Genomic DNA, 25,346 nt, shown 5'->3' with positions numbered 1-25,346 from the left:
CGTCATCTGTTACAACATAGTCACGTAAAGTGATGCCAGACTAGTTAGGAATGTTCTGGACAATACAGGAATGTCAATATTTCAAATATGCGGCGGGGTATTGGGTTTGGATAATACATAACATGAACTTTTCCCTATCAATTCAAGTCAGAGATACACAAACAAAAAAAGATGACGATTGATCTCCAAATCATATTCTAGGGAGTAACACTCTCATACAACGATAGTAAAGAGAAGAACGCTAAAGAGAGGCTAATAATGGGACAGCTGTCTGATTCTGGTTTATAAGGACACTTTGAATTACAGTCAACACTCGGACAAAGGCTTGCTACTCTTCGCGTAAAACTTGTTTGCACTTCTAACCTGGTATTGCTGTGGTGTTGTAGACTGGAGTAGCTGAATCAAATGTAGTACTGCATCTGTGTCACTGATCATGCACAGAAATGCAGGTGCACGTGTAGCTACATGCAGGGACAGAGAAGCATAATTGATTGAGAGGTCAGAAACAGATTTCGGACTGCCTATCATCGCCCGAACCAGCACAAAGACACAAGTATACACGCAATTCATCAATATAAACTACAGGCAGGGAACAAACACACGGTATGTGCTCAACTGACTGGGATGTCTGAAGTGAGATCGTAATCACTGAATTCTGAGAGAACAGCTAGGCTATGTCGAAGGACAACATTTGATTGTGGTTGGCATTTTGCATCAAAACAAAATGTGAAAAGGGTTTTAGTGACTACTATTTTGTTTTTTAGAAGAGCAAAACAAAAAACAAACAAATGTAATTATGGACGTTCAGTATGGCGGAAGAATGATAGCTAAAGCTGATAAGCCAAAAGTCATGACAATTTAGGTGTGCTTACAGACCTGGGCAAACTCTTTGAGATTACATCGTTTTAGACAAACAGAACAATTCTGTGTGTGTGTAATGGCAAATATGAAGATAGGGACCAGCTACTATATGATATTATTGTACATGCTTACTCATTGTTTTAATGAAGAGTTGGGTGGGCTATGACCCTTACTGTATTACAGTACCTACAGTTGTTTATCAGAGCGGTTTTCTCTTCTTGTATTAGTTACAAAACTATGTATGACAGCAGGAAATAAAAACACAAATCTATCTTTATATAAATAGAAGATTTGAGGCGGATAAAGATCTTTTAAAAAGGCTTTCTTAGGACGTACTGTGTTAAGACTATGACCAACATTGTTGTTATAGTAGTATAAATATTGTTATCATTTGTGTATAGATTATCATGTGTATATACTGTATATATTTGGAAAATGTACTGTAGGAGAGCAAAACTACTTTATGAAGATTTCGTATAGCACTGTACAAATAGGCACTTGATAGATAGGCACACTCCTTATATCCCTCAAAGCACATTCATTTAGCTGCAGTTCTGTCTGTATCTCAAAAAGGTTTATGTTATACGTGTTGTTGATGAAGAGGTGTATGTACTGTATATCCATTAGATTCAACTGATACCATGTAGTTGGAATCGATCTATATAATGTGTGCCAGCAGGTTTACTGTCAGGGTAACTGTTCGTTACTGTCTGAGTTACTATGCAAGATACTATGGAAGCGCATGAAATGAATGTGAGGACACTGATGTAAGCTGTTCGGACAAAGTATTTCCAAGCCTTCTAGAATTAGAACTACACTCAGGGAAAAAGGGCTCCAAAAGGGTTCTTTGGCTGTCCCCATAGGAGAACGCTTTGAAGAACCCTTTTTGGTTCCAGGCAGAACCGTTTTGGGTTCCATATAGAACCCTCAGTAGAAAGGGCTCTACCTGCAACCCAATAGGGTTCTACCTGGAACCAAAAAGGGTTCTTCAAATGGTTCTTCTATGTGGACAGCTGACAAACTCTTTTTGGTTCTACATATACACGCTTAGAAAAAAAGGTGCTATCGATTACATCACTACTTTTGTTCTTATATTTTCCCCAAAGATCTCTCATTTGAAAAGAGGTTTGTGTCCACCCAGAAGATACGCGCTTCTGCCAAGCTGTGACGTCTTCAATGGCTGTCTATCCTTGGCCCACTATCTAAAAACGAATGACAAATACACCGGTACACAATGGTTGCAAGAAAAAAGGGCAAAGTAAAGCCCTGAAACACACAAGCACACAGATGTTTCAAACACTGCAAAACTGATCCTGTGTGTCCACACTTAAGTGAAAACGTGAAATATAAGAAAATGACCGTTAAAACTCCAAACGAAAAGCTATAGGCTTAATTCTACGTAACTCTATACCTGTGAATATATTGTATAGTTGAAAAATACATTGTTATAGCAATCTTACAAACATAAATTGGACAATTGTGACAGGGGTGTATTTCAGGGTTGCATTGCATGTTTTCACAACTTTCTGACTATTCATTGAACACAATAATGGGACATCAGCCACTGGTACAATAAGTGAATGAAACAAAAAGAGAGCTGTTATAAGTAAGGCCAGGGAGAGGGAAAAATGGCGCTGTTGTAAAAAAATCCTAGGTAGTTCTTAAGCCATGTCAATGTATAGTATCATAAGATGCTAAACTTCTGCTTGTAAGTCAAGTTTGCCTTAAAACACACGTATGAGTGAGGTCAACCGTCTATGGGTAACCAACAGGCCTATACCTCAGTACTGTCAATATCATGTCATTTTTCCATTGAACCTCTCATAAGCCGTGTGATAATATGGATGATTTATAACCCAAATCCACTCTCGAAACGCTGTCTCTCAGAAACCAACATCTACATCACTATTGTCTTTTTAAACAACCTGTGACAACGAGAAAATGACACACTTTAGACAAACATCGACAGTCAACAGTGCATTTGATTCATGTATTACATAAACATCATTTAGACTGACTGTAAGAGACTGCAAAGTGGTCAAAATAATCACTTGATAATCTTGATAATTACAAAATAGTGCTAGATTATCTCGCTGATAATGCATTTGGAAGCAGCTATTGTCTGGTCTTGGTTTCATTATAAATACGTGATGGCTCCATGGCTATCATAGAGTGCATTCATTATTCTGTTTTGTGAAACTGAAGGATGGACTTGCTTTCACGGTGCATGGTACACACTGTGTTTACTGGGGCTAATTTGGTGACTGGACTGCTCTGCCTAGCTGGTTGACCATTTCTATATTATTCCATAGAGCAGACAATCACCAGGGCTGTAACAACATAGAAGAAGGAAAAAAATTAAAAGGTGGAACTCCGTCGGGGTCTCAATTGACTGTTGAGAGTTAGAATCGTAGAATACACAAGGTGCAATTTCAAAACTTAGTTGTGCATCAGTAGTTTTCCTGTTGTTATATGTCACTCACTGACAGTCACTCAATTAGCCCATGGCAGTAACACATTTTTAGATTGGTAAATTAGTCTAGTTAGTCTAGCCAGCTATCTAAACTTGTAGTAATCGTGGCTGAATTACCGACTGGGCAAGCAGGCCACTCCAGGGGGATTCCAATTGATTTTGTTAGTCACTCTCACTCAGATATCATTCACGTGGAGAATGGCAGGAAATTAGCTGTAAAACTGAAAAAACAATTGTTCTGTAAAACAAACTCATTTGTTTACTTTTCGTTAATGAAATACTTTTTTCTGCCAACATATCCCTCTGTACGTATTCAATTATAGTTTTTAATCCCAGTTCTGAGTTCATGTGTAGCGGCTAATTGTATCGCTAGTAGGCTATGTGTTTGGAGATGGACTGAGGTGAATGAAGCTACAGCAACCAGTGTGATAATGGCTGGGGTCACGTTTGCTGTTCTCCAAATAGCATTTTAGAGTTTTTAAACTGTATCGAAATGCAGTAAATGAGCTTCAACTTTCTTAAAACAGTCCGGACCTCACTAAAACTAAGACCCTGGTTTACGGGCCCTGAACAATACCACCAACACCAACACCAACAACAACTGTATGCTAGAGCAATAACATGTGATCAAAATAGATCTCAGCAGTCCCTTACATACTGTAGCCATCTGTTAAGGACTTTGCCTCATCAAACCTACGACTACAGATAGTCCTCCAAGAATAGAGACAAATGAACATTGCATGCAGCCATTCAGTGTTCCTTGTCTTAGTGTAGCAATTGAAGCTATAGAGTAGAAGCATGTATAGGCTTATGATCCCCCTAGAGACCTCTGCAGCAGAGGATAACAAACTGCTGGCCAATCACAAGTCACATACACTCACCTACGTATTTATTTGGACAGTGAAGCTAAAACGTTTAATATTGTCTTATGAAGCGCCAGTACAGAATATCACCTTTTATTTGAAGGTATTTTCATACAGTACATATCTGTTTTACTGTTTAGAAACGAAAGCACTTTATGTATCTAGTCCCCCCATTTGAAGTATTGGACAAATTCACTTATAGTGAATACTTATTGTGCCATTTTGGAGTCACTTTTATTGTAAATAAGAAAATAACATGTTTCTGAACACTTTTACATTAATGTACCAAGTTACAGATGCACAAAGATCCCCCGAAACATGCTATCCTCTCACCATTACCAATAACAGGGAGGTTACCATTTTTGGGGGGGCATGATATTTATGTCTCTGTAACTTTATCACACATCATTATTGACGATTCATTCATAATTATCCATAATTATGGTAGCATCCACCTTAATGTATAATCGTTCAGAAATATGATATTCTAATTTACAATGAAAGTGACTCCAAAATACACTACACATTATTTACCATTAATTTCTAGTGGGCATAGCATAATAGCACGACCAATATAAACTGCAAATGCATCCAACAAGTTGTTAGTCACAAGCTTGATGAACTCATTGCGTGCTAGGAATATGGGACCAAATACAAAACTTTTGACTAAATGTAATACACTATAAGGGAATTTGTCCAAATACTTCTAATACCTTCAAATGGGGGGACTACATACATAACGTGCTTTCATTTCTAAACGGTAAAACAGATATGTATGAAAATACGCTGGGGTATAGAGACACATTAAACACGTAGATTCACTGTTCCACAAAACACGTAGGGGAGTGTATATTGTTTCCTTCGCTTGACAACCACATGCTATTCAGTGACCAGATGGAAACTCTACGACATAATATGAAGACCCCTCTCTGATGCATGCAGTAGGTCCGTTGTTTCTGATATGAGGATATCCTAACGTTGTGATCTATGTTAATAACAGTCCTCATCACTTCCTTGTTTTTCCCATTTGAAAGAGACAAAGATAGAACACAGTGAAGCTGGCAGGAGAGTTTTCTCAGGTTGCCTTTTCAAATAGCAACCAGCTGAAGGAAGGTAACTAAAACACTAGGCATAAAATGCCATATACTTCTTCCAATAGGGGCAATGTATTTACCAGTATCAATATTTGATCAATAGATGTCTTTGTAAATGTGCATCACAAATGTGTTTGTTAGCCCATGAGGGTTAGCAAAAGCTGCTTCTCATAGTACCTGCACTGCATATTGCAAAGGAAGCCCTACAGTTCAGGTATTACACATCCACTTGGGACAACAACAGTTTGATTATACAACACACACAAACACTCACACAGACATACAAAACACAAGAGACACACACTTGTGAAACAATTTACAAATAGCAAATAAGCTTCGTACAATCTCCCACCCACCCTCTTATTCCCAAAGAAATGTCTAAAACACGCCTATGATTTATGTGTATCATTTATGTCCACGCACGCTATATAAAAAAAAGTTTGTTTTTGGGGGGGGATATCATTTGGCATGAATGCTTTTGTATGAAAATTCAGCATCTGTTCTAATGTATGCAGTGCGATAACTGCTGTTAGAAGGGTTTAACTCCTGAAAAGAATACATTAAAAGGGTAAAAACAGAGAGAAGCTCACGCGATGGTTCGGATTTGAATAAAAAATAAATGCTTACAGCACAAGTAAGTACATATAATAGCAAGCAATAACAAAAGCCAAGAAACGTTGAATTACCTTATCGAAAAATAGAACAAAGCTATTCTAACACGTGAATTCTACAACCAAACATTCGATAAAAAATGATTATTATTCTCTAAAACTAAAATATCTCTGGTAACAGTAGTGCACTTATCGGTTTAAGCAGTGCAACATATATGCAAGAAAATAATGCAGTCCTCTTATCAAGCTTTTAAGAAATCTTTTTTTCCTTTAGAAAATGAAAATCATAGAATTTAATTTCTTAAGTAAAACAATTCAATATTAAGCACAGCCATTTGAAGAACATTTGCAATGCAGCACTTTGTTTTTATCTACAACATATTGTTTTTCAGACTGTACTGTAATTGTGGTTAGTTACGATCTCATCATTGTAACTAAAAAAAAGTGTCTACTCAAAGAAATGAGCAAAAACGTTAGATTGCAGTTGCAGGCAGACGTGTCTGTCTTATTTTGGATAAAATGCAAGGACAACAAGACAAATATCAGAGCAGAGCCTTTGAGTGACGTGACACTTGAACGGCATCCCCGCTCCCTACTCCCAAATCTATTCTGTACACACTTGTGTCTAGGTATCCGGTGAAAACGGGAATGTATCTTACTGTCTGGAAAGTCCATCTGCAAATTGTGGTATATTATGAAGTAGGCTAATTATTGGCCCGGGTATATGTTATCATGCTTTATTTTGCCTCGTGTCTCTCTTGTCTGCATGTCATGTCCGAACATGACATGCCATTTGGGCCACCAGGTAGAGCTAAGATTTCAGGTATAGTGCATTTTATTTTCTCCACCTGCTCAAATAGCTGGGTCATGTCCTTAGGAACAGGGTAGACAAGAGTTTTAGGTCATAGGATGATATTTCTGTCCAATGCAAGTTCACAGAATCATTCTCAATTCACCGGTAATCCATTTGACGGCTGTCTTAAACTTCCTTGGTAAATCATTCCATTATCAAATAATATATATATTTTTTGAATCATTTGAATGATAATAGTAATAATGAAGAATCATGTTGTAATCTACAGCTGATAACAGTCTGGTGCAAGTTGTGGGAGCAGCAATCATGATAAGTCTGGTGGCATACTCAAGCCTGCCACAACTGCACATGTCAAATCCTCTTCATAGAACTAAACAATAATTTAGAAACGGATTAAGTCAAGAAGAACTTTCTTCTGTCTTCTGTTAATAAGTTATAGCCTTAACAGTCTTCTAAGATATTAGTGGCAGTGTATGCAAACGAAATAAACTCCTAACAATATTACTTATTTTTTGTTGCTCAAATACTGTCTTATCAACAACCCTAATTTCGTCAACTTAACCTGAACCATCAAAATGCATGGACAATAAAACATTAACCAAATAACCATTCCTATACCCACTCACAGGAAGTTCAGTACAATTAGTCAAATCAACTTGTACCTCCACAACAGCTGCATGTTAATCCCTCGATACCATAATAATAAATAAAAACCCAGTGTCAAATGAATTACTCTCCTTTTCTTATCCGACATAAGAAGGCAAACTTGTGACCGACAATATTTTTTAAGAGGGAATCTTTAGCCCAAGCCAGATATTTTTTTTTGTTTATTTGAAAATTATACCACAGTAAGCTTGGACGCCTATAGTGCCCAAAACGGTCAATATGGGATCACATTTATTACCATGTTAGAAATTCCATGGCAATGTTTGCACACGCGCACACACACACAAGCAGTCACGCACACATACAGATACACAAGCACACACATACACACATGAACACATACACTCATACAAACATATATCTATACTGTATATAGGTGTGTAAGTTTGAATTTGTGTATGTGTGTGTTTCTTTCGTAGGCCTTTCGGTAGTGTTCAACACATAAATCAGTATTTTAGGAAAGCATACATTTAGAGGCCTGTAGTAAGGATCCATCCAGTGGATCAATATCAAACTACAAAGCCTTAAGGCCACCATCTTGTTTTTCTTTTAGAATAACAACAAAAAAAACTCCTTTCTGGGAAACTTAATGTGCCAGTGTCTATACTCATTACTCTTCATGCCCCAAAATAAAAAAATCTAGTGCCATTTTTATTTTTCATTCTTTTTTTAAAGAAGTGCATCTATTTGTACTTATCCATCAGAGACGTGCATTCGCATGTGGTCATTGAAGTGCTCAATTTGGTCGAACTTGGCAGGGCAGACGGAGCACACATAGGTGGTCCCTTCTTGGCAGCTTGCCTCCGCAGCCACACCCACTCCTGTTCCGACCCCACCCCCTATTCCGGCGCCTCCGCTGACGGGCATGGCGAGGGCCACCACTCCAGCGCCGGGTTCGGGCACGGCCATGGGAATGGAGACGGGGCCACCGGCGCCTGCTGCCCCGGACAGCCCTGTGACGGCGCCCCCTGTGCTGTGCAGAGCCATGTGTCTCTCCAGCAGGGTCTTGTGAGAGAACTTCTTCTTGCAGATGTAGCACTCATAGGACTTCTCTCCACGGTGCAGCCGCATGTGGACGTTGAGGGAGCTCTTTTGGGTGAAGCGTTTGTTGCAGATGCTGCACTGGTAGGCACGCACCCCTGTGTGTGTGACCATGTGTTTGATTAGGTAATCCTTCAGGGAGAACGAGCGCCAGCAGATGCTGCACTGATGTGGTTTCTCACCTGAATATACACAGAAGTCACAGTCATTAGGAGGAGAAATGGGAGACAGGAAAACACAAAACCGTGCTAAACAACGAAGGACACCGACAGCGCAACTCATTTCTTCCAATGTAGCCTTGAAAATGTAATTTTGCAAATGAACGAGGACTGTGCCCGTCACAAAACAAGTTAAACCCAATGCCCTAACAAAGTTTGACCTCACTGCCAAGCAGCCATTGTTGATCGGCACACTCGTCCTCCATCTGTTTATGAATAAGTATCTCGGCTTGAATATATTTTTGAAACTATTTAAAATGTTACATTTTTTACAAAATAACATCATTCTGCTCTTAACTGGAATATAAAGAGCCCGATTATGAATTCTGGTAGAATTAGAACCCCTTCCAACGTCCTGCTCAGTGGTAGTTGCCATACCTCTTTTTGACCTTTTTAATATTTATGCACCAACCACCACCCAGTGATAAAACTCTAAATTACAAATAGTAATCAATGTGTCATATTTTACAGGACTAGCTTCATTGGCAACCATACAAGACCTGAAATATCACTCACTGTATTAATCAAATACAGAATATCAGTTATGATGCAGGCTGCCAAAGTTCATTTTTCAATGTGACAGAGCCTTAGAACTAATTTGTACCGCTCAGCTGAATCAAAATCAGGGATTGACATTAAGGTAGCCTAAAACTGATATTTCTGGTTCCTCCCCATTGTTTAAGTGAAGACAATTGATGGCATTTCTGTGTGTAAACAACTAGGGCCATAAAATGCCAGAAATGTTCTGTCTTTCACTTAAACAATGGGCAGGAACCAAAAAGATAATATTTAAGCTACTGGAATTATTTGCAGTTCGGTTGTTTTCAGTTGTTTTAAATCTACCTGACCAATGGGGAAATCACAGAGCAGGCTCAACTTGCTCGACTGCCATGAATTCAATAAGGGGAGAAACCAGAAAGTTAACTGCCATGAATTCAATGAGGGGAGAAACCAGAAAGTTAACTTGCCCGGCCAGTAGGGGAACCCTTGATGTCAATCCCTAAAATTAATACTTCTTTCATGCACAGAAAACCTATGTAATTTTCCTTATGCTAGTAAAATATTTGTTTGCTATTAGCCATCCATCAAGAAATAGCCTATATATTTCAAGCCACTAAACAAAATAAACATTTATCCATGGCTACATTTTAACTTAAAGAACCATTCATTGCGTTTGTGTATTTCATTTGCAAATGTACAGGGAAATTATTTGACCCACAAACCACTCATGGCAATATACTAGTGTTACATGCAAAATGGTAAGAGGAGCCAGTGTACTCACCAGTGTGCACAAACATGTGTTTGACATAGTTCTGTTTAGCAGTAAAGGTTTTAGTGCATAGAGTGCACTCATAGGGCTTCTTCTCCCCCTGTCCCATCTGGGCCGCCTGTTGCTGTTCCCGCGCTGCCTGCTGCTGTACCATTAACTGCTGAGAGAATGGGGGCATACTAGGGGGCGGCACGGCCACAAACTGGGGCTGTTGGCCTCCCGTGGACTGTGGCAGGCTGAAGAGGAAGGGTTTGTTGTTGCTGGCCGACTGTGTGGCAAAGAGGTTGGGCAGGTAGGAGTTGCTGGCCGTGCCCATTACCTGGGTGTTGCTGGTCATGGTGAGCGGCATCCTCAGGTTGCTGGTAAGGGATTCGGCCTGACGCATATAGAGTGGGGCACTTGGCAGGGACTGGGCCATGATTGGGTTGGGCAGGGGCTGCAACATATTACTGTCGCTAGTGCCGTGGGATGTGCCCCTGTCCTCCGTCTCATGCATCTGCTCTGGGGAGGAGTCATTGACATCGATCTGCACTGGGGTCCCCTCACACTGTTGCCCCTCTCCAACCCCTTCCCTCCCAAAGCCAAGCAGGTACTGCTGCTGATCCACGGAGTCTGGCTCAGTACCGATGGAGGAGCTTACCCCTGAGTCAAAGCTTTCACCCTTCGGCTCACTCTCCACACCCTCAACGTGGTCTGTGTCTCCTGTGCACTCATCCATACCATAGCTGCTGTACTCGTCCTCTGCCTCCTGCTTTATGTGAACGCCTCCTGTCTGTATGCGTACCGGTCGGGGCTGCTTGCGGCAGTGGGTGGTCTCAGGAGTGGATAGAAAGCGTTCCATCTGCTGTGATCTCTCATGGATGCGGGTGATCCACGGCGGGTCCTGGTCATGCTGGTCCTTCTGCGTGCCGAGGGCTGGGTCGTAGCTTGTTGTCATACTGGTTACGTAGTGGGAGCGCTCACGGGTTCCATTCTGCAGTGAAAGGCCGGAGTAGGAATAATGCGATGTGTACGCACGCTCTAGGCTCTGCTGGGACGTGGCCTGCATGTACACTGACTCTGCATCGCTGCTGGGCCCAGAGGTGCCTGACTCCGGTGTGCCCCGGGGCGTCTCCTGCCCAGAGTCCCCTGGGTTGACAGGGAACCCCCCTGGCCCGGCCAGGCCCACATTCTGGGACACGATGCGGGTGCACTCATCGATGACCGTTTTGATCTGCAGGATGCTGGCAGCAGTGAGGATCTGGAGAGCTTCCGATTGGGAAACCCGCAGGACCCCGCTGTACATGAAGTCTATCAGCTTCTGGATGGACTGCACCGAGACCACCGAGGGGACCTCAATGTCACTGTAGCCCAGGAGCAGCTTGTCCTGAAAGAAGGGGCTCCCAGCGGCCAGCACGCAGCGGTGGGCTCGCAGCATGCTTCCATGGATCCGAACAGTCACGTCACAGAAGTGCCCACGGTTGCGCTGCTCATTGAGGGTCCCAAGTACAGAATTGCTGAAGTTGTGGAGATTGATGTTATGAATGCGCTCGGTCATCCCCTTGCAACTGATGTCACCTGGAAAAAGAAGAAAACACCAAACGTTTTAAATGATGACTCAATCTTTAGGAATGTGGGCCACATGATGAGCAACAATCTAATAAAAAAAAAATGTGAAATTGATTATCAAATACATTTTGAGAAGCAACACAGCTGCACTGTTGTAGGGACATAATCACGATATTTAGCACAGATATGCCCAATTTAATCCACTTCAACATATGACCTTTCCCATCCACCCCATGTGCTTTCCTCACATTTCGGTGATCATCTTATTTTATGTTATTTCATGGTATGTTGGCATTTGATATTGAAACAATCATATCATTCGAGGTAAACTAGCTGGTTAGTAGTTGGATGAATGTCTGCACAAAACAGCACGACAAAGGATCTGTAGGGCAATAGCGAGAACGAAACAACCAAGATGGTTCCCATCCAATTAGTTTTGTTCCTATCTTACAAGTCTGGTGATATATTTTCTATGAGACTCCAAACGCCCAGTAGGTGGTAGTGTGGGTTTAGACTATAAAGCCTCGTTTATCAGCCTTCAGCGTGCACTGTGACGTGGTTCCTAACTACCCTACTCTCCGAATTTCAGGACGTTACACAGCTAGGCTTAAGCAGTGTTTAAGTTTGTATTTGCGCCCATCTCCTTTGCTAAAATGTAGAAGTCAAACTCACGAATGGAGTAGTGACTGCCCATAACACAAATTGTACATAATAAACTACAAATCTACAAAATGGCTCAGCTATAGGCTTCCTAATATTTCACGCGTTACAGTATTGCTCTCAATTCATGCATTGTTAAAGCTCTTCTTAGATATCTACATGTCGAATTAACAAATTGCTACAAAACAATACACGACTTACTTGTTGAATGTTTTACTTTTATCACGGACATTTGTAGATCAGTTTAACAAGACTGAATATGACAATGACAATCAATGGCATCCAATAGCTTTGTCACTCCACACATGGACGCTAGATTCATTGAATGGTTTAAAAAGGGTGTTCTACTATTTTACCATTACATCTCATCTCAATATAACATCATCGATTTTCTGAACCTCATCTGTATCAAATCACTAAATATTATTTAGCATTAGTCCTCCAGCAAACAGCCTCATTATACTATCCTCAACAACAACAAAAATGAATGGCTTCTCTGTAAGACTGAACACCTGTTCATACAATCTGTATACGTTTTACATATTTTCATTCATCCACATAACCCACACCCGGAGCGCAAGGGTTCTTAAAACCACTGCTATAATACAGCGCCTCTCCCTTTACTCACTGGGTACATACTGTACATCACACACACACACACGTTTATTCATATAGCACCTGACCCCTCTTCACTACTATCACCCTTGTAATTATCATATGCTTCGCAGTAAAACTACAATGAAATTAGGCTACTTTACTATGCAACCATGGTGACAGAAAAAAAAACACCTCCCCTTGATGTTAAACACGATCATCAAGATCTATCTAGATAATGTATATTCATGGCCACGCCTTGCTTTTAGGTCAACAAAAGGAGAGCTCTCAAGTGATTACCTTTGACCACCTGTCAGTGAATGATGAAAGCCTTGTATCTAGGTGACTATTTACTATAAGGTATTATCGAAGACATTCTATCAAAACCAAGGGAAGGACTAATGAATACCATTTATTGTTATTCATTCCTGGGGAACCAAATTATCGTAAATATATATAAATAAATTAAACAGGAAAAAAACGAATTCAAAGAATGAGAACAAACCAAATCACATCCAATAGGATTACTATAATCAGAAACAGAAAACGTTAATGATTGCAACATGCAGGACAGATTTGGTATGTATGAATAAAACCATATTCAATGTCTGTTTAATAAATGTGAAACACACCCATGCTGCTAGTGTACCCTAGCTATGAGGGGCACTGACCGACTGACCACAGAAATATACTCACACAGTCAGATGACGCTTGGTTGGGAAGATGTGTGTGAGGCTGGTGATGAGGCACGGGACACACTGCTACAGGTTCCTGGTGGAGGTGGCTGAGAGAAGACCAGTGCTAGGCAATACCTTCCGTCCTCTCTGCTGCCTCTATCATAGGTCGCTCTGCCACAGTGGTCTCTTCAATACCACCCTATAGGGGGAACAAGAAACAATTCAGAAATCAACATGCTCAATCTGAGAAAGAAGTGTATGACCTTGATACGTAGAGACCGACTCAAGCGAATGTACTCGTAACTTACAAAAGGCAACTGGGAAACTTTGAAGTGGTGACGTGGATGCAATGCAATGGATATGTTCTAATTTCCAACGTAAAGAGTGAGTGGACCTTCTAGACTAATACTCTAGTGGACAGTTAACCGCCAACTATACGTCAAGGTTGGAAATCACGTGGCCAAATCTCTTTTCAGTCGTTATCCAAACCACTGGTCAGTGAACCACACACAGCCAAAGGAGATCCATCCACCTTTCGGTCTGATGTACCCACAATTATATTATATCTCCTCATATCATATTTGTCAGTTCTGAATAAAATGTCAAAGGCTATAGACATGCCGTTATGCTCACAGTCTGATCGTTATCAGAAAAGCATTTAGAGACCAGAAATGTCTACAACCTGCCTCGAGCGGACCTACAGAGGACACAGGAGCTTGAATCAATTTAATAAAAGGTTGCAACAATCGCAAAAGGATTGCTCGCCAATATAAAAGTCTCCAACTGGATTGTGTGTGTGTGTGTGTGTGTGTGTGTGTGTGTGTGTGTGTGTGTGTGTGTGTGTGTGTGTGTGTGTGTGTGTGTGTGTGTGTGTATACCAAGGCCGTACTGAACGTGATTTCAAATCCCTGTTTTTCCCAGTCCCTATGTCTTGAGCGTAAAAATCGTCTCTCTAGGTTTCAATACTCATTACCAAGTTCCAAACTGCCTCTGGAAGCAATGTCAGAACAAGAACTGTTCATCGGGAGCTTCATGAAATGGGTTTCCATGCGCAATGCCAAACGTCGGCTGGAGTGGTGTAATGCTCGCCGCCATTGGACTCAGTGGAAACGCGTTCTCTGGAGTGATGAATCATGCTTCACCATCTGGCAGTCCGACGGACGAATCTGGGTTTGGCGGTTGCCAGGAGAAAGCTACCTGCCCCAATGCATAGTGCCAACTGTAACGAGGAATCATTTGGGCTAGTAAAGGGAAATCTTAATGCTACAGCATACAATGACATTCTAGATGATTCTGAGATTCCAACTTTGTGGCAACAGTTTGGGGAAGGCCCTTTCCTGTTTCAGCATGACAATGCCCCCTGTGGCACAAAGCGAGGTCCATACAGAAATGGTTTGTCGAGATCGGTGTGGAAGAACTTGACTGGCCTGCACAGAGCCCTGACCTCAACCTCATCGAACACCTTTGGGATGAATTGGAACACTGACTGCGAGCCAGGCCTAATCACCCAACATCAATGCTCAACCTCACTAATGCTCGTGGCTGAATCGAAGCAAGTCACCTTAGCAAAGTTCCAACATCTAATGGAAAGCCTTCCCAGAAAGGTGGAGGCTGTTATAGCAGCAAAGGGGGGAACCAAATCCATATGAATGCCCATGATTTTGGAATAAGATGTTCGACAAGCAGGTGTCTACATACTTTTGGTGATGCAGTATATATATATATATATATATAGTTGAAGTCGGAAGTTTACATACACTTAGGTTGGAGTCATTAAAACTCGTTTTTTAACCACTCCACAAATTTATTGTTAACAAACTATAGTTTTGGCAAGTCGGTTAGGATATCTACTTTGTGCATGACACAAGTCATTTTTCCAACAATTGTTTACAGACAGATTATTTAACTTAACTTATTTAACTGTATCACAATTCCAGTGGGTCAGAAGTTTACATACACTAAGTTGACTGTGCCTTTAAACAGCTTGGAAAATTCCAGAAAATTATGTCATGGCTTTAGAAGCTTCTGATAGGCTAAATGACATAATTTGAGTCAATTGGAGGTGTACGTATGGATGTATTTCAAGGCCTACCTTCGAACTCAGTGCTTCTTTGCTTGACATCATGGGAAAATCAAAAGAAATCGGCCAAGACCTCAGAAAACAAATTGTAGACCTCCACAAGTCTGGTTCATCCTTGGGAGCAATTTCCAAACGCCTGAAGGTACCACATTCATCTGTACAAACAATAGTACGCAAGTATAAACACCATGGGAGCACGCAGCCGTCCTACCGCTCAGGAAGGAGACACGCTATGTCTCATAGAAATGAACGTACTTTGGTGCGAAAAGTGCAAATCAATCCCAGAACAACAGTAAAAGACCTTGTGAAGATGCTGGAGGAAACCGGTTAAAAAGTATCTATATCCACAGTATAACGAATCCTATATCGACATTACCTGAAAGGCCGCTCAGCAAGGAAGAAGCCACTGCTCCAAAACCGCCATAAAAAAGCCAGACTACGGTTTGCAACTGCACATTGGGACAAAGATCGTACTTTTTGGAGAAATGTCCTCTGGTCTGATGAAACAAAAATAGAACTGTTTAGCCATAATGACCATTGTTATGCTTGGAGGAAAAGGGGGGAGGCTTGCAAGCCGAAGAACACCATCCCAACCGTGAAGCACGTTGGTGGCAGCATCATGTTGTGGGGGTGCTTTGCTGCAGGAGGGACTCGTGCACTTCACAAAATAGATGGCATCATGAGGAAGAAAAATTATGTGGATACATTGAAGCAACATCTCAAGATATCAGTCAGGAAGTTAAAGCTTGGTCGCAAATGGGTCTTCCAAATGGACAATGACCCCAAGCATACTTCCAAAGTTGTGGCAAAATGGCTGAAGGACAACAAAGTCGAAGTACTGGAGTGGCCATCACAAAGCCCTGACCTCAATCCTATAGAAAATATGTGGGCAGAACTGAAAAAACATGTGCGAGCAAGGAGGCCTATAAACCTGACTCAGTTACACCAGCTCTGTTAGGAGGAATGGGCCAAAATTCACCCAACTTATTGTGGGAAGCTTGTGGTAGGCTATCCGAAACGTTTGACCCAAGTTAAACAATTTAAAGGCAATGCTACCAAATACTAATTGAGTATATGTAAACTTCTGACCCACTGGGAATGTGATGAAAGAAATAAAAGCTGAAATAAAACACTCTCAACTATTTTTCTGACATTTCACATTCTTAAAATAAAGTGGTGATCCTAACTGACCTAAGACAGGGAATTTTTACTAGGATTAAATGTCAGGAATGATGAAAAAGCGAGTTTAAATGTATTTGGCTAAGGTGTATGTAAACTTCCGACTTCAACTGTAAATATCAAAAATGGTGTTACTATGGCGTACCATATTAGGAGCTTATGATCAGTAGCACATGACAAAACTTTCGGAAGGTAAGGGTGCTCACGAGCGGCTAGATGTTCTTTACCATTCCGCCATCAGATTTGCCACCAAATGCTCCTTATAGGACACATCACTGCACTCTATACTCCTCTGTAACCTGGTCATCTCTGTATACTCGTCGCAAGACTCACTGGTTGATGCTTATTTATAAAACCCTCTTAGGCCTCACTCCCCCATATCTGAGATATTTACTGCAGCCCTCATCATCCACCCGTTCTGCCAGTCACATTCTGTTAAAGGTCCCCAAAGCACACACATCCCTGGGTCACTCCTCTTTTCAGTTCGCTGCAGCTAGCGACTGGAACGAGCTGCAACAAACACTCAAACTGGACACTTTTATCTTAATCTCTTCATTCAAAGACTCAATCATGGACACTCTTACTGACAGTTGTGGCTGCTTTGTGCGATGTATTGTTGTCTCTACCTTCTTGCCCTCTGTGCTGTTGTCTGTGCCCAATAATGTTTGTACCATGTTTTGTGCTGCTACCATGTTGTTGTCACATTGTGTTGCTACCATGCTGTGTTTTCATGTGTTACTGCCATGCTATGATGTTGTCTTAGGTCTCTCTTTATGTAGTGTTGTGTTGTCTCTCTTGTCGTGATGTGTGTTTAGTTCTATATTTTCTTTTATTGTTATTTTATTTTTAATCCCAGCCCCCGTCCCCGCAGGAGGCCTTTTGCCTTCTGGTAGGCATTCATTGTAAATAATCATTTGTTCTCAACTGACTTGCCTAGTTAAATAAAGGTTAAATAAAAATAAACAGTCAAATCATATATACCCTAACACATAAGGCATTCATGGAGAAACACAAAAAGGCATTCAGCTACACCCTGCATGTGATTCTCAGGTTTACAGAGACTCTAAGCTATACAAGTATACAGTGGGGTACGAAATTATTGACACCCTTGATAAAGATGAGCAAAAATGACTGTATAAAATAAATAATTGAAATACTGTTTGCAACGCAAAACATTTTGGGAAATTATATTATTTTATACTAATACAATTGCTCAGAAATATATTTTGTTTAACCCTTTACACTCGTCTCTGTATAGGAGTTGAAAATGGCATGGGCACTGATAAATGCCTAAATTGGTACAGTAACATGCTATACATGACGTCCGAGCTCAGGCTCTGTGCTTCACAGCTCCGTATGGGTTTTGACTGACAGACGCTCTAAACTTGAGCATTGCGCGCGACGAGAAATTCCCCCCATCCCTCCCGCTAATTGGGCAACTGTCGCAAATTTTTTGGGGCTGACCGAGTGAGGGAAATTCTGTAAATCAAGAGGACTCGATGTATGTTTGAAAGATTAGACATTGAGGATTAAAAAGGAAATACTGCTTTGATGTCATACAAGGAAGTCCAAATGTGCACTTCACATTTCCATATCATAAACTCATGTCATATACAGTGTCCATGTTTATGATCATTATGTTTGATGTACCGTTACAAGACGACATGTTATTATACCCTGGGTTATTCTGAACAGAATTAGCCTATGTTTGTCTATTGTGATGAACATTTGCAGCGACACACGCACTTGAATGGACTCGTAACTCCTTTCTATGCGCACCTATATCTGTTCCCCTGAATTGCCTTGTGAAAGCTTAAGACCGCAATATTGTGTTTTATAATGGACCATTTTTTGGGATTGTGTAAACAACAACAGTAAATTGTGTGAACGCGGAGATGCAGGGTTGTGTTCCAAACAGCTGCAAGTGTGCTTGCTGTAGTTCCTCAACGGCACCGCTAGGAGAGCTCAAAAAAAGAACCTTATAGTTGAAGACTCTTCTTTGAGATTACTTAGGAAATGTGCACACTTTGGAGAGGTGTGTGGCCACTTGGAGACGCCAGTTAGTCCTCTCACTCAAACTCTTGTAATTATTTTGTCTTATGTCGCACCTACACCACATGTTTCAGGAATGTTCTTACCATGTTACTGAATGTATCCAGAGTATTTTCAGATTTCGTTATCAACAAATGTGGCAAAAAGTACAGGAAATGTAAAATGCACATAAAATCAACAGTGTAATGTTTGGATTCAGTCTTGTGTCAGGTGACCTGTTGTGTCCTCACCTTTGGTCTAATCATTTCCATAATCTCCAAACTGTTCCCTTTCAATTGCTACCATGGTTATACTTTTTATATTTATTATGTAAGAAACATTTCAATTTAGCCCTATCCATATAGGCCAATTCCCATGAGTTAACCAGAAATTACACCTTTTTAAAGGAAAAAAAGGTAAGTGTCAAAATGATTGACACCTCTGTTTTCCATACCTTTCAATAGCTCACCTTGCGAGGATAACGACACTGAGCCTTTTTCTAGAAGAGGACACATTGGTCACATTTGAGTGGGATCGTAGACAATTCCTCCATACAGAATTTTTCTAGATCCTTGATATCCTTCGTCTGCGTTTATGGACTCCCCTCTTCAATTCAAACCAAAGGCTTTTAACTTGCAAAATGCCGATTTTGTGGCCAATTAAGCATTTCTTTGTGGATCCACTTGTAGCCAAGTTTCAGCCTCCTGGCAGAGGCAACCAGGTTTTTGGCTAAAATGTCCTGGTACTGGGTAAAGTTCATGATGCCGTTGACCTGAAAAAGGGTGCCAGGACCAGTGGAAACAAAATAGCCCTGTAACATCAAAGATCCACCACCATATTTTACAGTAGGTATGGGGTTCTTTTCTGCTCATACATTCTCATTTGGACGCCAAACCCACCACTGGTGTTAGCGGCCAAAGAGCTTTATTTTCATGTCATCTGACCAAAGCACTGGTTCTAAGCCAAGTGCCAACTCCAGGGATGTACATTTGTTGGGTGACATGAAGAAAAAAAATATGACCCCTACCGTTTAGAGACATTGTTACTTGTTAAACAAAATATTTATCTGAGCAATTGTATTAGTAGAAAAACATTTGAGCATACAATATAGCTCAGTATTTTATTTATTTATTTTATAACAGTCATTTCTGCTCATCTTTACCAAGGGTGTCAATCATTTTGGATCATACTCTATGTGCACGACCACAAACTGTAAGGGTCCAACTACGGCCAGTTTATGCATCCTCAGGTTTTTACTGTTCACAGAATGGAGAAAATGTCCATATGTCAAACTCAAAATAAACCTAATCATATCATGAAGTTTTCTGAAGGATACATAAATACTCATATTTAGTTTGAACCCGTTCTGTTGTGGTTTTCTTGTTTAGATGCTGTGACTGATATACTTATAGTACAACACAAACAAATGTATTCTCATCAACTCAGCCAAATGTGTCCATGTCTTCCCATTCAAAAAATGTAATACAATTTCTGTCCATATGTGTCCTTCATCTATTACAATCTATTTTGCTGAATGGTCTTCATGAATAGGATCATACAGTATATAGTAGGAATATTATGTTAAGCACTGAGGCTTGATTAAACCCTTACATTTCAGTAGAGGGGTATTTGGGTAACCAACAACAGTTTTAATATTCTAAGGAGCCAACAATCCTTACATTTATTTGACTGGGAAAATGTACTGGCATCAAGTTACACAACTTGTATTAACTTCCGTTCATGACTGCAACAGACAAAGAAGACATAACATGTGACGGCAATGAATACAGAATTGTCTCCATAAATACTTTGTCATTTATCTTTTCATCAGATTTTATTTTCTGCTTTTGGTTATCTTACCCAGTCTGCTCTGAGCTGAGATATTTATTTTTCTAAAAAGGGCTTTATTTATCCTTGCATACTTTCCATTGTATTAGTAGGCCTATGCCCCTGGCAGACCAGCCAGATGAACATAATTAAACACTGATTTGTAGATGCACAGCAGCAGTCAAAGACAACCTTCGGAAAAACAATCAAATTGACATAAACCAAGAGAACACAATGTAATGCCCGACTAGTTAAACGAAAAAAGGGTTCAAAAAGGCTTCTTCGGGTGTCCCCATAGGAGAACCCATTTTGGTTACAGATAGAACTCTTTTGCGTTCCATGTAGAACCTTCTGTGTAAAGGGTTCTTCAAGGAAACCAAAAGGGTTGTACCTGGAACCAAATAGGGTTCTCCAAAGGGTTATCCTGTTATCCTATGGGGACAGCCGAAGAACCCTTTTATATCCTAGATAACACTTTTTTTTTTACAGAAGAGAGTCATTGTTTATAATTTCTATTTTAGAAGGCATGGTTTGGAGTAGGAATGTTAGTGTGACGTTTGAAAGAAATAGAGAGATAGTAAGCTTCATTAAGCTTAATTTCCTTGAAAATATGACATGATACATGTGGACCTCATTAACCTGTTTCCTAACAACCAAATACCTGTGGTGGTGACACTACAGAAGATTGACATACAGCATCACCCCTCTAAGCCAATAGCTGTGTGCCACGACATGAATAATGTTTATCTCCATTGTCTTACTGAATTATAGTTTGCGGCACAGTAAATAAAGCTGTGAGCATGTGTTGTTTGTTTTCTATGTTGGACAAAATGGCACCATGGTTCCATAACAAGCCATTGCTTTGTACTAAATCACAGGGTTTTAGGTCAAACAGCTCAAAGGAAACAAGCTTGGATAGCCTCGCCAACTAAGCCATCAAGAAATTACATCATAATTCAATTGCTCACAGACACATTATGGCCATTTTTTGGTGTTAAAATCACAGCTAAGATGTTGATGATTCTCTCATGGTAGCCATATTATTTTGATATAGGGACTTTGCAAAATACCTTCCAATGAAGCCATGAACCAAGTCTGAAGCCATGAACCAAGCCTGAAGCCATGAACCAAGCCTGAAGCCATGAACCAAGCCTGAAGCCATGAACCAAGTCTGAAGCCATGAACCAAGCCTGAAGCCATGAACCAAGCCTGAAGCCATGAACCAAGCCTGAAGCCATGAACCAAGCCTGAAGCCATGAACCAAGCCTGAAGCCATGAACCAAGCCTGAAGCCATGAACCAAGCCTGAAGCCATGAACCAAGCCTGAAGCCATGAACCAAGCCTGAAGCCATGAACCAAGCCTGAAGCCATAAACCAAGCCTGAAGCCATGAACCAAGCCTGAAGCCATGAACCAAGCCTGAAGCCATGAACCAAGCCTGAAGCCATGAACCAAGCCTGAAGCCATGAACCAAGCCTGAAGCCATGAACCAAGCCTGAAGCCATGAACCAAGTCTGAAGCCATGAACCAAGCCTGAAGCCATGAACCAAGCCTGAAGCCATTAACCAAGTCTGAAGCCATTGCTATGCAGCTGAAAAGATGTTGAGTGATGCATGGCAACAGCTGAAACACACCAATACCAATAGGACATCCTCAATTGTCTAGTGACCCCTAATAATCCATACAATCACAATAAGGTCCCAGCAGCTACACTTGCGGACCCCTGATGAAGCACACTTGCCAGGACAGTAGTCACTCTTTGACTTCTCTATTGCCTATCCAGTATGCCCATTGCCCAACACTGACTAAACGTCAGACCTTCCTATTCCTACTATCAGGTAATTTGTGGTAAATATCTCCATATGAATTTGAATTCAAGTACAATAGTACCATCTATATTAAGGAGTGTCATAAAATGTACATATCATCATGCACGCATGCAAGCGCACACACGGTATGCACTCACTCTCTCACTCACTCACATTTGAAAGCACATAAAGGGGCCTTTTTCTATTCTTACCATAGTGCTTTGGAAAAGTGACAAAGTGCTGAAATCATGAGGGAAATTACACTAGTTTACAATAAGCCAGCCAATGCAGGTGTAATAGTGTGGTCAGGGTCATTCTATGATGACCTGATGACAAAGGCCCCTGCATGGCTAGATTTAGACAACACGAGCATATACATTTCCTCCCTGGCTTCAGTTGCAATCTAGACATGTAAAGCCACCTGCCTGAGGGGTGAAGTGAGGTGAATACGGGCAACAAAGGCTTCAGCTGCTCAGACTGTCACTCACAACAGTGATTCCATTTTAGCTGTGACACAGTGGGTGAGCAGCAGCCAGCTCCTACCTGCAGTGAATGCTAATCAGTCCAGGGGTCTGTATCTCTGCCTCCTTCCCTCCTCCCTCCCCTGTCTTGGACGAAAGGGGCTGATGATCCTTCAAAATTAATTAGATCCTTTTTGGAGGCAGCCATTTTCTTTCACTCATTATGCCTCTGCCAAAATCTGTAGCTTTTTTCTTTTCATCCCCGTTCAGGGGGAATCCAACTATACTTGCGAAATATTATGTTCTTAAAAACAAAAGTGCATTTATTTGTCTGATATCGATCTTCCCCACAGCTCTCCCTTTCTCTCTATCTCTCTCCCTGCACTGCACTGTGTTTCCCTCTGTAGTTAGCTGTCAATAAGTCCCCAGAGGTCAGTTCGTCTGCTAGAAATCAGACACAATGCTCTAGACTGCCAGTGCCATGCCCTGCTGCCACAACAAAGACCACAGGAAGAAAAAAAAGGTGGAGAAATGGGAAGAGAGCAGCATCACCAGTCTGACTTCAGGATAATCAGAGCTGCTTTAATTAGTTGGCAACCTCATGACGAATACTGTGCTGAATTTGGAAATCAGTTTCATCTAGGGGGAAAATGAAAAGGTGGGGGTGGGGGATGGGGTTGAGGACAGAGATGAGAGGCGGGTTTGTGAAAGGAGACGATGTCAGCCATGTGAATAATATACATCTTGAATATGCAAATGTGACTTCAATACACACAACAAGCGTATATTTTCTCCTTGATACATGTGAGCCTACAGGGGGGCGGGGCGAGGGATTTTCATGGAAATGAACCAACCCATTTGCTTCCTTGGGCGATGAATAATCTGGGATGTGTATTGTGTTGTACATACTGTGCCATTCAGAAGAATATTCCCACCTATTCTGATTTTATTTACTGCTAATAGCTATTATCCATTAATGCAGCACGTAGTGTTTTAATTATTTTTGTTGTTGCACCTGAGTACTATCAATCTGGTTCAACCATTTCATCACCATGTAATTCATACTGCCGTGCCGAAAATAAAGCCTAAGAAAATGGGTCCGCTTTCAACAATTGTATGGTATTTGCACACTGACGAAATTGCTAAAAAAAAAATGTTTTACACCAGATGAAATAATTATAAACACAAATGTCATGAGTGGAAAGCTTCATTCTAACCTCATTTGTTTCCTGTAACGGTATTGTTGATGTTAACTAAGGTATGGTCTGACAGACATCAAACCCATTAGCAGCTGCCCTACTGTTTCATCAAGGCATTTCTATAATTTCACACAATTTTCGAAATTGTTTGACTAACGTGAATAACCAAATACACATAGGTCACGTCTATTCATTCACAGTAAGGAGCTACATTGCACATAAATTCACCAAAATGTATACTAAATCTGGATACGGCATAAATAAACAGAAGGTAAATGGAACAATACTGCAAATGACACTCTGATCTGAATACATTATTGGCCAATTGATTGTTCAGTTCTCTCCCAACAACATTCTGTTGGGTAATTAAATTAATGAGCAATATACAGTACTACATCTCGTATTACAGTTGAGTGGTTTAAAATCAAACCCTTGTGCTATTAAGTATAAACATAAAAATTACCTGATAACATGTTTAATGCGCCCAAAATGCACAAACACTCTTTAGTAGAATGACTGGAAGCTCAATCTCAGGTTTTAATAGATTTATCCTTTGTTCTGCTTATGAACTTTGTTGGCAGAAAATCCATCACGTTTGAAAATCAACATGAACAAAACCCCTACACACTGCTACAAATATCTAAAAATCCCCCCCCAAAAAAGAGGTCACATTGTCATGACGTGATGTGCTGAGTTGTCTACAATCCTTACTAGCTTTTTCTCATTTTCAAAACATGTGTCGGACTTAACGAAGCCGAAACATACATGTTTCCAAAAAGGTACAGTAATTGGTACGTGCCAATACCACAGGTCATTTAAGTCAAAGCAATGCCACCACTCAACACATCAGAATGAGTTCATCAATGATAAATAAGATGATAAACATTGCCCTGTTCTAATCTAAGTTCTCTCCATTCTTAATGTTTTGGGGTCATTTGAGTTTTTGCCAACAATGTATAACCTTCAAAAATGGTTTCAAATGATCAAATGATCAGTCCTTGTATCCATATCTATGAATTTGACAGTGGTTACATTTCAGGGTAATTACTAATTGCGGTTCCAGTAAAATTACAGCAAAATGTTAGGTTAGGAACACTGTTGCCATACCATCTCAGAATTGTTATGAAAGCACTACTACTGAAAGTTATGCAACAATCTATAACAAATACATTAGAGGGAATGTTGCGTTAAAAGCTCCCATTCGGTTGTGACATAACTGTAGCCTGCATTGCTTTAAAAAAAGAAAATCCAGAATGAGCTGGAAATATAATGGGAACATTTTAGGTAGAATGATCGGGGCGGCAGGTAGCCTAGTGGTTAGAGCGTTGGGCCAGTAATTGCAAAGGTTGCTAGATCGAATCCCTCGAGCTGA

At 40.7% G+C, this 25,346-nt stretch overlaps 1 protein-coding gene across 1 annotated transcript in view; it reads right to left on the bottom strand.

Moving 5' to 3' along the window:
• Window positions 1–7,525: 7,525 nt before the first annotated feature.
• LOC120057303 (zinc finger and BTB domain-containing protein 20-like) overlaps window positions 7,526–25,346 on the bottom strand; it is a 32,983-nt gene continuing 15,162 nt past the window's right edge. The window contains exons 3-5 of the mRNA XM_039005873.1: window positions 13,410–13,589; window positions 9,924–11,468; window positions 7,526–8,605 (exon numbers count right to left, since the gene is read on the bottom strand). Coding sequence (XP_038861801.1) covers window positions 8,076–8,605; window positions 9,924–11,448 — 2,055 coding nt within the window. The 5' untranslated portion in view covers window positions 11,449–11,468; window positions 13,410–13,589 and the 3' untranslated portion in view covers window positions 7,526–8,075. The remainder of the gene's footprint in view (window positions 8,606–9,923; window positions 11,469–13,409; window positions 13,590–25,346) is intronic.

Source organism: Salvelinus namaycush, chromosome 12 (assembly GCF_016432855.1).
Source record: "Salvelinus namaycush isolate Seneca chromosome 12, SaNama_1.0, whole genome shotgun sequence".
Taxonomy (NCBI): Eukaryota; Metazoa; Chordata; class Actinopteri; order Salmoniformes; family Salmonidae; genus Salvelinus; species Salvelinus namaycush.
Note: the sequence above shows the minus strand (reverse complement) of the source record. Positions and strands in the feature narration are given on the sequence as shown.